Source organism: Papaver somniferum, chromosome 5 (assembly GCF_003573695.1).
Source record: "Papaver somniferum cultivar HN1 chromosome 5, ASM357369v1, whole genome shotgun sequence".
Taxonomy (NCBI): Eukaryota; Viridiplantae; Streptophyta; class Magnoliopsida; order Ranunculales; family Papaveraceae; genus Papaver; species Papaver somniferum.
This window is the reverse complement of record NC_039362.1, coordinates 132,863,772-132,876,549: the sequence shown is the minus strand read 5'-3', so window position 1 is coordinate 132,876,549 and position 12,778 is coordinate 132,863,772. Positions and strand designations below refer to the sequence as shown.

At 38.6% G+C, this 12,778-nt stretch overlaps 1 protein-coding gene across 2 annotated transcripts; it reads left to right on the top strand.

The window, feature by feature from the left end:
- The first annotated feature begins 488 nt into the window (after nt 1-488).
- LOC113282768 lies at nt 489-9,181 on the top strand. Of its 2 annotated transcripts, XM_026531838.1 has the most exons (10): nt 492-2,157; nt 2,450-2,908; nt 3,035-3,336; nt 5,030-5,761; nt 5,857-6,126; nt 6,245-6,406; nt 6,539-7,465; nt 7,565-7,780; nt 8,358-8,618; nt 8,712-9,181. In XM_026531838.1, exons 1-10 carry the CDS (start codon nt 594-596, stop codon nt 9,057-9,059), a joined length of 5,241 nt encoding a protein of 1,746 aa, XP_026387623.1. In that variant the 5' UTR covers nt 492-593; the 3' UTR covers nt 9,060-9,181. The 2 variants fall into 2 exon arrangements, with proteins under 2 accessions (XP_026387624.1, XP_026387623.1); XM_026531839.1 differs by lacking the exons at nt 7,565-7,780; nt 8,358-8,618; nt 8,712-9,181 and having other exon boundaries at nt 489-2,157; nt 6,245-6,386; nt 6,539-6,699.
- Nucleotides 9,182-12,778: the final 3,597 nt, after the last annotated feature.

Here is a 12,778-nt window from a genome sequence, read left to right as displayed (position 1 = left end):
TATCTTTGATCATACGCCATACGAAAAGTGCAGATGTTATACAAATAATATTGCTGATTTATTAGGTAGTGTTGCTGATTTATTAGCAAAACTTGTAAAACTCAAACTAATGAAGACGAGAGGTTTAATGGTTGGCCTGATCAAAATCAAAATTATGATCCAAATATACCAAAACAATTTGTCATCTCTCCGTAATGTGTTGATGATTTCATGTCCTACTAAATCGAAAAATATAACTTATCCGAGCCGGGCCGGCACATATCATGAAACTATCAAGAGATGGGCTCACCCATTTTTTCGATGTGCTGATAGGTTGACCCGGTCCAGCCCATATGAAACCCCTAGCTCTAGCTATAGAGGTTTCACAAAGAAATCCTCTCGGGCACAACTATCCCTGGAATACCCGATACTACCCCTGACTAGTCTCTGATCTCTCTCTTTCCATCTCCCAGAAAATATCGTAACAGAGGAGTTTTGTGAGAGAGCGAAGGAGAGAAACATTGAAACACAAAAAACGCTGTAACTAAAACACAAACAATCAAAATATCGCAAAACCCTCACTTCTGTTCCTCCTCCTCCTTCTTCTGTACCAGATGAAGCCGTCTTTATCGGAACGAGCTTCATCTTCATCCACCTCCTTGTCTTCATCTTCCTCCTCATCATTTTCATTTCCAAATCCTCCACAACAACAACAACAACAATCTCAAGCTTCATCGACGGCTGAGAAATCATCTCAATCACAATCCGGTCCATCACCATCACCGTCGTCATCAGCGGCAGCAACAGCGACGATGTCCTGTGTAATAGAAGAACCATCATTAGGGTTAACATCATTATCGTCGTCGTCATCAAGGGGAGAAGGAGGAGGAGAATCAATGTTATCAATAGAGAGAAGGAATGATCATTCAGCAATCTGTAAATGGACGGTTCATAATTTCCCTAAAGTGAAAGCTAGGGCACTATGGAGTCGATATTTTGAAGTAGGTGGTTACGATTGCCGTTTACTTATCTATCCAAAAGGTGATTCACAGGCATTACCAGGTTATTTCTCAATCTATTTACAAATCATGGATCCTCGTGGTTCTTCAACTTCTTCTTCTTCTTCTTCTTCATCCAAATGGGATTGTTTTGCTAGTTATCGTCTTTCTATTGTTAATCAAACCGATATGCATAAATCTATACAGAGAGATTCTTGGCATAGATTCTCAAGTAAAAAGAAATCTCATGGTTGGTGTGATTTTACTCCTTCATCAACAATTCTCGATCCTAAATCAGGGTTTTTGTTTAATGCTAATAATATTGATTCGCTTCTTATTACTGCTGATATTCTTGTTTTGAATGAATCAGTTTCGTTTACTAGAGATAATAGTAATAATAACAATGTTAATAATAATAATAGTAATGAGTTACAACAACAGCAACAACAATCGACACCTACATTGCCGTCTTCATTGTCTTCTTCTTCGTCGCCGTCTGTTGCTGTGGTTGGTCCATCAGCTAGAGCTGATGTTCTTAGTGGAAAGTTTACTTGGAAGGTTAATAACTTTAGTTTGTTTAAGGAAATGATTAAAACACAGAAGATAATGAGTCCTGTGTTTCCAGCGGGTGAATGCAATCTTAGGATAAGTGTTTATCAGAGTTCTGTGAATGGGATAGAGTATTTATCAATGTGTTTGGAGAGTAAGGATACGGATAAAGCGCTGCTTTCTGATCGGAGCTGCTGGTGTTTGTTTAGAATGTCAGTGCTAAATCAGAAAGCTGGGTTTAATCATATGCATCGAGATTCATATGGAAGGTTTGCCGGCGATAATAGATTCGGTGATAATACTAGTCTTGGGTGGAATGATTATATGAAAATGTCAGACTTTATTGGTCCTGATAATGGGTTTCTGGTTGATGATACTGCGGTTTTCAGTACTTCATTTCATGTCATTAAGGAATCAAGCAACTTCACAAAGAACGGGGGATTGCTTGGAGTAAGGAATGGAAGTGGCAGCCGCAAGTCTGATGGGCACCTTGGGAAATTTACGTGGAGGATTGAGAATTTCACCAAGTTGAAGGATCTTTTAAAAAAGAGAAAGATTACCGGTCTATGTGTAAAGAGCAGGAGGTTCCAGATTGGGAATCGGGATTGCCGCCTCATTGTGTATCCTAGAGGTAATCATATGCCTCATTTCATTGTACTTCGTTTCATTGTGTTACTTGTTTTCACTAGACTTAGTAGTTGAAAATGTTTGTAGCGCTTTAGTTAGAGATTAAACTGATACTGGTTACTGTTTCTCTTTTTGAAATGGATTAGTCTCGAATTTGAAATGCAGCTCTAATGCTCAAGCCATGTTTGTAATATTTACTTAGCCAAGTAAGGGCGGAATAACTATAGTTGTTTTAGATTGGGAAGACAAATAATAGAAAGAACTAATGAAAGTCTACTTTTACTTGATGGCATCAGGGCAGTCCCAACCTCCATGCCACCTTTCAGTGTTTCTTGAAGTCACTGATTCACGAAACACATCCAGTGATTGGAGTTGCTTTGTAAGTCATCGGTTGTCCGTCGTAAACCAGAGAATGGAAGACAAGTCTGTAATGAAAGAGTCACAGAACCGTTACTCCAAAGCTGCAAAAGATTGGGGCTGGCGTGAGTTTGTGACACTCACAAGCCTCTTTGATCAAGACGCTGGATTTCTTGTTCAGGATACTGTCATCTTTTCTGCGGAGGTACTTATCTTGAAGGAGACATCTGTGATGCAGGAATTCACTGATCAGGATGCGGAGGTCAACAGCGACGGAGTTGTGAAAAAAGGATCATTTACATGGAAGGTTGAGAACTTCTTATCCTTCAAGGATATCATGGAGACCCGTAAGATTTTTAGCAAGTTCTTTCAAGCTGGTGGATGTGAGCTCCGACTTGGTGAGTTCATGACTTGATGTAGTTGGTATCTTTCTCATTAAATGTTGCCTATTTATTAGCTTCTGCTCATGCATTTGATGGTTAGTGTCTTCGGCTAACGTGCTTGATATGCATTTTGTAATGCAGGTGTGTATGAATCTTTTGACACCATTTGCATCTACCTGGAGAGTGATCAATCATCTGGAACTGATCCGGATAGGAACTTTTGGGTCAGATATAGGATGGGTGTGGTGAACCAAAAGAACAGTGCCAAAACTGTGTGGAAAGAGTCTTCTATCTGCACAAAGACGTGGAATAATTCTGTTCTTCAATTCATGAAGGTTTCTGATATGTTGGAAGCTGATGCTGGATTTCTTGTGCGTGACACAGTTGTGTTTGTTTGTGAAATCATCGATTCCTGCCCTTGGTTTGAGTTTTCAGATCTGGAGGTGAGTACATAAATGCCAGTCCCATGCTTTTTTCTTTAAAGCTTTCTCAGTTGTATCTGATGTCTTTCTTTTTATTAATTCCATATACTAGTTTTAGAGGTGGCATCGGTATTATGGCTTTATCGAGTAAAACCTATGCTTCCTCTACTGATAAACCATGACTTTAAAATTGATTGCTACGAGACTCCTGCCACAATGTAGGATAGATGGAGTACAGAGAGGTCTTTGTTGTTTTCATGTAAATCTTATCAGGTTAGAATTAAATCTTCTTATTTGTTATGGTCCTTTTGGAAGAAGTTCCCTCGACCTGTACTTAGTGAGTCCTATATCATGTTAGTATAGAATTTTTAGGCTTGGCAGCAGTTCATATATAGATTTCTTACATGATAATGTATTGTCTAGGAATCTATTTGTTTTTATGTAGCAAATTAAGTGCGATGATACCATCTGGTCACATCCCAACAGTAGAGAAGTTTAGGCTTGACACAATTATAATACTCTCAGTGCACTGCACTGCCTATATAATGGATTCTTGTTTCATCAATATGTCGTTAGCTTGAATGGTTAGTCAACTTGCTATCTCCACAAATGCGGGGATTTCCAGTGTGATATTTTACTTTTGTGGGCGATTGAATATAAGGCCCCTAACAGCGATGAAGTATTGTCTCAACACAATTAAATATACTCTCAATGCACTGTACTGTCTATATTCAGGATTCTCGTTCCATCAGTATGTCGTTTGATTATTATATTAGCTTAAATGGTTAGTCAACTTACTATCTCCACAAATAGCTTCATTATCAGTGATTTTCAGTGTGATATTTTACTTTTCTGTGCGATTGGAACTAAGGCCTCTAAATAAAGAAATTTACACTCGTCTGTTCTACAGCTATAGTGATGGAATTGTGGTACAAACTTTTGTGCAAACATATATCTAAAACTTGATGAACGTTTATTGACAAAAGAGGCAATGGTATGAGCTTAACAAAGTTCAATGGGGCAATGCAATGAGGCAGAATGTGTCATTCTTGCATAAATAGATACTTCAAATATGAAATGGTTATGACCTTCGAGTTTAGATACAAAATGGAAAGCAGTTGGTTTTAGTGTTGAGAGAAAATTGAGTTCGTAGTTTTGCAAAAAGTTTCTTATAACATTAGATCTGCCAGGCAAAATGGTGGATATCAGCTTGCTTACGCTTTATGTAAGTTATGGAAACAGGTAGTTGATATGACAGGAATAATATGCTAAAACACAGTTAAGTCGGTTAAACATTAACATTTCATTTCCCATATCTGCAACATCACGTTCTCATAATCGGTATCTGACTTTAAAGCACAGTTCCTTTCGTTATCCCTCATACCCGCACATAACAGAAAAGGAACATTTTAATATTTCAGATAAGAAAGAGTTTTTGCCTCCATAAGCACACAGTTATGTTTCAATGGAATGTCTTGGGAATTTGGAGCCCCATGATGTGAGACAGAATAGAAAGTCTGTATGCAGTTTATATTTGAGTATTATGTTTCTTGCAGAAACAACTTAGGCATTCAGTTAAGTTAAGAGGATGTTCTGCCAATATCTATAGAAAGGGTCTATAGGATGGAATAAAAGTATATTTTGATATGAAGCATTACTGATTTTGTGAAGCAAACTGAAGCATACTCTAATTCTGGTTATCCCTTTGGGGCAGGTTTTGGCTTCTGAGGATGAGAGGGATGCTTTGTCAAGTGATCCCGACGAGCTTGTTGACTCCGAAGACAGTGAAGCAATAAGCGGAGATGAAGAAGATATATTTAGAGATCTCCTTTCCAGGGCAGGCTTTCATCTTACGTACGGAGATAATCCTTCTCAGCCTCAGGTCACTTTGAGGGAAAAACTTCTTATGGATGCAGGTGCTATAGCTGGTTTTTTGACAGGACTTCGTGTTTATCTTGATCACCCTGCCAAAGTAAAGCGCTTGCTTCTTCCTACAAAGCTCACGAGTAGCACCGATGGGAAGAAAGAGGGCACAAGGAATTGTGAATCTTCTCCAAGCCTGATGCATATGCTGATGGGAGTTAAAGTCTTGCAGCAGGCAATTGTTGAGTTACTTCTGGATATAATGGTTGAATGCTGCCAACCTTCAGAAGGAAGAAGTGGTGATGAATTTTCTGATACAAGCTCTAAACCTTCTCCAGATAGCAATGGAGCAGTTAGTCCATCAGAATCTGGTAGTGATACTGGAGGAACAGAACATGCACAACCTCCTTATGAAAGACTTGATTCTGGTGCAAATGAAAATATTAATGGATTTGCGGTACAGAGCTCAGACATGAATGAAATCAGCATATCTGAAAATGCTGTTCCTGGGCAGCCTATTTCTCCTCCGGAATCATCTGGTGATAGTCTTTGCGTGGATAATAATTTTAGTCAATCTCCTAAGGTACAATTATTCGAGCAGTTTGATATACTAAGTAATTGCTGTTCCAAGTTCTTTTTTCCTTCCTATATTCATTTGTCATGTTATGTGATTGCTAGACCAAGTGGCCAGAGCAGTCAGAGGAGCTCCTAGGCCTAATTGTTAATTCACTGAGAGCCTTAGATGGTGCAGCTCCTCAAGGTTGCCCAGAGCCAAGACGAAAGCCTCATTCTGCGAGAAAGATCGCCCTCGTACTAGATAAAGCTCCAAAACATCTGCAACCAGATTTAGTGGGGCTGGTTCCTAAATTGGTTGACCATTCAGAGCATGCAATTGCTGCTCGTTCACTCATAGATCGTCTTCTTGCGGCACCCTCTCTCCGAATACCGGTAATTCTGAATTTCTTGCAATTTTTTGGGGATGCCTTCTTTGGTTTACTAATTGCTGCCATACTTTGTTATATACTCCATTAACCCCGACGATGACTAATTCTTATTTGTTCCTCAGGTTTTGAGTGCTATTAGTCAACTGAAATTGAGCAGTGCAGTGTGGGAGAGCGTTTTAGCGAAGTCCTTACAACTGTTGGGGGATTTAAATCATGAAGTACTTGGAGCAGCAATCAGTTTTATATTTGAAGCCGCATCAAAGTGTCAGCATCTTCCAGAAGCAGTACACATGCATCCATATCTGAAATTTATATTGGATATTTTAGTGGAATTATCATGTTAGTTAGGACTTGGAGAAATTTTCCTACATCGTTATTTTTTTTTTCTTTCTGTGTTTTCACTGTTCACATTGTAGGTGAGGGCTGTTCGCGCTAAGCTGAGAAGTTTGGGTCCTGAGGTTTCACCTTGTGTCCTTGATGTTCTAAGTCAAACTGTTAATACTCGTGCGGATGTTGCTGAAGCTGTATTAAGGGATATTCATTCTAACTGTGAACTAGATGAAGTTTCCTCTCCATCAGCTTGTGGTCACTTCTCATTTGGCGAAACTGGATTTAACGAAAGGTTTAATGGGGAAGAGCAGGTTTTTGTTGCACTTCGTCATTTTTCTGACGTTTACATGCTGATTGATATGTTACTTTTACCCGGCCTTGCTGTTGAAGCTTCGCAAGCTTTTGGAAAAGCAGTTGCTCAAGGAGCCATTTTGGATCACACAGTAGCCATGGTCTTGGAAAGACGTCATTCTCTTAGATTATTCAGTAGTAATTCCCGGTCACCGGCCGACAATTCTCAGCAACTAGCGGAGGAGCAATCTAGTGAGTCCTTTTCTGTCCCCGATGGTGATTTTACTGCAGTTCTTGGCCTTGCCGAGACATTATCTCTCTCAAGAGACCCAAGAGTACAGATCTTCGTTAGGACGTTCTATGCTATATTATTCAGAATGTATGCAGATGATAGTTACCGAGGGAGGATGTTGAAGGGGCTTGTTGACCGTGCTACCAGTACAACAGATAATTGTCGTGATATAGATATGGATTTGGATATTTTGGTATTTCTGGTTCATGAGGAAGAAGAAATTTCTAGGCCAGTTCTAAGCATGATGAGAGAGGCTGCTGAACTTGCAAATGTTGATCGTGCAGCTCTTTGGCATCAGTTATGTGCTAGTGAAGATGAAAACATTCGCGAACGTGAAGAAAGGCAAGCAGAAGTTTCAAATATAACGAAAGAAAAAGAGATTCTGTCACAAAGGCTGAGTGAATCCGAAGCAACTAACAGCCGACTTAAGGTATCATCTGAATTTCTTATTAGAACTGCCATTTATGTTGTTCACCTCATGTCATTTGTTATGGAGATTTCTTATGTTAACTTTCACACAAAACTGCAGTCTGAGATGAAGACTGAAATTGATCGCCACTCTCGGGAGAAGAAAGAGCTTTGTGAACAGATACAAGAAGTTGAGAGTCAGCTTGAATGGGTCCGCTCTGAACGTGATGATGAAGTTGCAAAACTCATCTCTGAGAAGAAAGTACTCCATGATCGGCTGCACGATGCGGAGACACAAATTCAACAGTTGAAGTCCAGGAAACGTGAAGAATTAAAGGTAAATCATATGTTCATTAATTTTTCTCAGATTTCTGTTGCTCTTTCATGCTTGAGAGTGATCAATTTGATTAACCATCTGGATGAATACTTTTCTGTTGTCTTCAAGGAAGTTGAAGTTTAATAGGTGTTATCTGAAACTTGACTATGTGTTTTCTATAACCTTGACCAACTACTATGTTCACTAACTTCAACGTTGAATATTCTTGCCATCTTATTTTCTAGAATATTTCAAGTGGTATGTGTGAGAATGAAAGTACATGAGAGTTGGTTCAAGTTTAACCTGATTTTGATCCGAGTTATTTCCATCCCGTTTTCCTGAAAATTTTCAAGCTCATACAGCCTTTCTTTAACCTAAATATGATTTTTTTTCCTTCATTTCGATTATCCCATACCTCTCGAGTGTTTTTTTTTTTGACATAAGTGTGCTTCTCGTACTTCGTGAATGTATTGCGTGCAGTTGGGATCAATTACTTGGAATTGATAACTAATACTTGTTTTATTAATGAATATGGGTTTGGCTCTTTATTCCGAAAGACATTGGTTTGTCGGTTGACTTCAATTTGGTTGCTGTGCAGAGAGTGGTGAAAGAGAAAAATGTTCTTGCCGAAAGGTTAAAGGGTGCAGAAGCTGCTCGAAAAAGGTTTGACGAGGAGTTAAAGCGCTATGCCACTGAGACTATGACTCGTGAAGAAGTTCGGCAGTCACTGGAGGATGAAGTTCGACGTTTGACGAAGACAGTTGGACAAACTGAAGGAGAAAAGCGAGAGAAGGAAGAGCAGGTTGCTCGTTGTGAAGTGTACATTGATGGGATGGAGGCAAAACTGAATACTTGCCAGGTTTTTTACTCTCTCTGCAACCTGTGAACACGCATATGCATTTTGTGGATGACAATTCCACCATATACTGAACATATTTTTACTTTCCCGCAGCAATATATCCATACTCTAGAAGCTTCACTCCAGGAAGAGATGTCGCGACATGCTCCTCTCTATGGTGCTGGTTTGGAATCTCTCTCTATGAAGGAGCTAGAGACGATATCCCGTATACATGAGGATGGTCTCAGACAGATCCGCGCACTCCAACAACGGAAAGGAAATGCTGGTGGAAATCCTCTTGTGTGTCATCATAATCTTCCCCATTCTCATGGGCTGTACCAGTCAGGGCATGATCCGATGCCCATAGGTTTACCATCTTCTCTAATCCCCAATGCTGTTGGATCTCACGGCAATGTGCAAAATAACGGTGCAGTTGGGCCATGGTTCAACAATTCGTCCTAATAAGCTTGTCCTGTAATTCCGATCAATAGAAGTTCACTTTTGCTCCGGAGTAATTGTCTGCCCGTTTACATCTCATTATATATAAAAGAAAATGAAAAAGAAAAAGTTGGTCCCTCTTCATAGTTTGCCTTCGTTCCTTATATTTTTAGTTGATATTTTTTTCAGTACTAGCAGAGCCAAATGATAGGTCGTTGGATATGCTACCGTTTGTGAAAAATTGGCCCGCTTTTAATTTCAAGTAGATATCACTAGGAAAACGAAGAAATCATTAAAAAAGAATCATAGCTTTTTGTAGAAATCATCATTAATCTGGTATTGGAAACCGCAACTACAACATTAATAACATAAATCACCATCTACCATTTTGAATATCAACCGTTGAAGATTAACGATTGAAATAAAAATTTGTGGATGAGAAAGTATCGTATTTCAGAATACTCTCATTTTTGGTAGGAATGTAGAGTTTCATATGAGGAATGATGTAGGACATCTACCTGTTTCTAATGTATCAACTGTTCCAGTTGATTTGTATCAACAATGACAGTTGATCCCTTTGCGCTGTATCAACTGTCACGGTTGATTCTTTGCTTTTACTTTGGTTTACTTGTGCTACAAGTCTAGAACTTCTTCTTTTAGAGTTTCCTTATTTTTCTTCTTTTAGAGTTTTACTATTTTTAGGTTCTTATCATGCCTATATAAACAGGCTTATTAAGTTTTTATAAGACACATTATTATTATTATTATAATTATTATAAATTTTCATTAATGGGAGAACGATGATTACACGAAACTAGTTGGAAGCCTAACAAGCTAGGCTCCAACGACATACTACTACATTAATTGAACAGGTTGTTGTGCTAGCCTACCAGCGGGCCTCATGGGTAACCTTGCCAAGGGGAGCCGAAACGGCGGACTGGGGGGCGAGATTGTGTCACAAGGGGGGCAAGCGAACTCTAGCGTCCATAATAATTCCTGAAATATTACGCCATGGAAGACTCGAACCTAGGACCTCCTGGAGCGCATCACCTTTGGGAAACGGGGATGACCAGCTGAGCTAGGGCCCGTTGTTATTCAAAACAACTCTTTAAGAGTAAACCTATCTTTCTCATCCCTTAAACTCTATTGTTCTTCTGTTTCTCATCCTTTTCTTCCTTTCTCAACACCTGCAATCTCCGTACTGCCTTCTTCCCTTACACGTACTACACTAGTTGGTATCATTCGACAGAGTTTTTAGATTCTTATCTAAAAACAGATCCTTTACAGCTTCCGCACAAACTCAAAACCCTACTTTTCTTTTTCAATGGCAGATAAAACTCCTATCCTAGCTGAAATTGCAGAACTTTTGAAAACTATTCAAACCTCTATTGATACCAGTAAAACTGACATCAAAGATCTTACAGATGGTATTAAAAAGAAGTTTGGATCTATTGAAACAAGGATGGTAACCCATGGAGAGTATATAAACAAATTATTGAAACACACTGGTTTAGAAAAAGAAGACATACCTGATTTAGTCGATGATTCAGAAAGCGACAAAGGAACAACTGGAACAAAAGAAGATGAAGCAAAGAAAACAAAAAATCCTGATGATGAAACAACAAAAGCAAAAAAAAATCCCTTTGTTCACTCTACTCATGTTCCTGAAGAAATTTCTCAATTTCTTAAGTTCACAAAACAGTTTGAGAGCTTTCTCAATAGTCCTTATAAGAAACCTGCAATTTTGAATCCCCACAGTGATGAAGATGAGGACAAAATTGAAGCCGAAGAAGCGAAAAAGTGGGATGATGAAAAAAGGTTAAAATCCAGCATTAATCCTTATGGAACTTTGCCTGAATACAAATTGAAAGCTGATATTCCCAACTTTCATGGTGGTTTACAAATTGAAGAATTGTTGGATTGGTTTTATGAAGTCGAATCTTTCTTTGACTTCATGGAAGTACCTGATTCTTCTAAAGTAAAACTGGTTTCCTATAAGCTAAAGGGTGGAGCTGCAACTTGGTGGGATAAGATCTGTGAAGATCGACGTAACTTTCACAAACCTCCAATACGTACTTGGAAACGAATGAGAGATTTATTAAGAGATAAGTTTTTACCTCATGATTATATGCAACAATTGTTTATCAAGCTTCAACACTGTCGACAAGGAGCTAGACTTGCGAGGAATATGTAGCTGAATTTTATAGCTTGGTTGCACGTAACCAGTTGAATGAAACTGAAGCACAATTGGTTGCACGTTTTATCGATGGCTTAAATAACTTAATTCAGCAAGGGATGACACAAACAGTGTTTACCATGGTTGAGGCGATTCAACAAGCTATTAAAGTTGAAAGGCGTGTACTCAATTCGTCACGACAAGCAACTCCCAGACAAGCTCGTTATCAATATTATGCTAAGACTGCAAAACCGTATAATTATTATTATGGTACCTCAGTTGACCAGGGATCAACATTCGTTGTTGATCCATATTCAAAGAGATCAACATTCGTTGTTGATCCACCAGACAGAAACAAAGGTCAATCATATCAACAACAACAACAAAAACCAGTGAGTTTTTCGTTTGCTCAACCAACTTCTCCTACTGATATTTCACCTATTTTACCATCCCCTGTTGCACATCCATCCATTCAACATCAACCTAAACCAGCAAGCATTAGATTTTCTAATAGGATGCAAAATCAGTTTCCACCTCCAAATAAACCAAATAATATCTATTCGAAATATCGTGGAGATAAATGCAATAAATGCAATCAACCTGGTCATTCTTCAGCTGACTGTAGGCACTTTAATGGTTTCATTGGAGATAATCAAGTACATACTGAATCAAACGATGTTGAAATTTTTAATGATGATGAATGTGAAGAAGATGAAAATCTTGATTTTCATGAGTCTTATGGTGAACACTTTGTTGGAATGATTCGACCACTTATGCTTACTGAACCATGTTATTCTCAAAGACATAATATTTTCAAAACCAAGTGCTTTATTGGTGGCAAAGTCTGTGATATGATCATTGACAGTGGCAGTGTCGACAATTACATTGCTTCCGCTGTTGTCGAGAAAATGGGTTTACCAACTACACCACATCATACTCCTTATTCTGTAGGTTGGGTGAATAGTTTCTCTACGCAGATAATTACTCATCACTGTGTTATTAAGTTTTCTTTTGTTGGATATGAAGAATTTGTGTTATGTGATGTTATCGATATGAATGCAACACATCTCCTACTTGGAAGACCATGACAATATGATGTTAGGGAAGTTCATAACTGTTTTGAGAATACTTATACCTTTTACAAAGATAGTAAAAGAGTGACTCTATTTCCTTCCAAGTCTTCTTCAGTGTTTCAAGAACGTAGTGATTGCAAGACTACTGCATTGGTGGCTACTATCTCTCGCTCTTTACACTCATCTCACACTTTGAGTTCTCATGAAGACACCAAACCTATGGTAACAATTTCTACTCAGGTACAACCTTTATTATCAAAATTTAAAGCATTATTTCCTGAAGAATTACCTGTGAGTTTACCACCTTTTCGAGATGTTCATCATTGCATTGATCTTATTTCTGGAGCTGTTTTACCTAATCAAGCTCATTATCGACTGAGTCCAACTGAACATGAAATATTACAAGGTCAGGTTAATGATTTATTAACTAAGGGATTAATTAGACCTAGTAATAGTCCTTGTGCATGTCCTGCTTTTCTGGTGCCAAAAAAAGA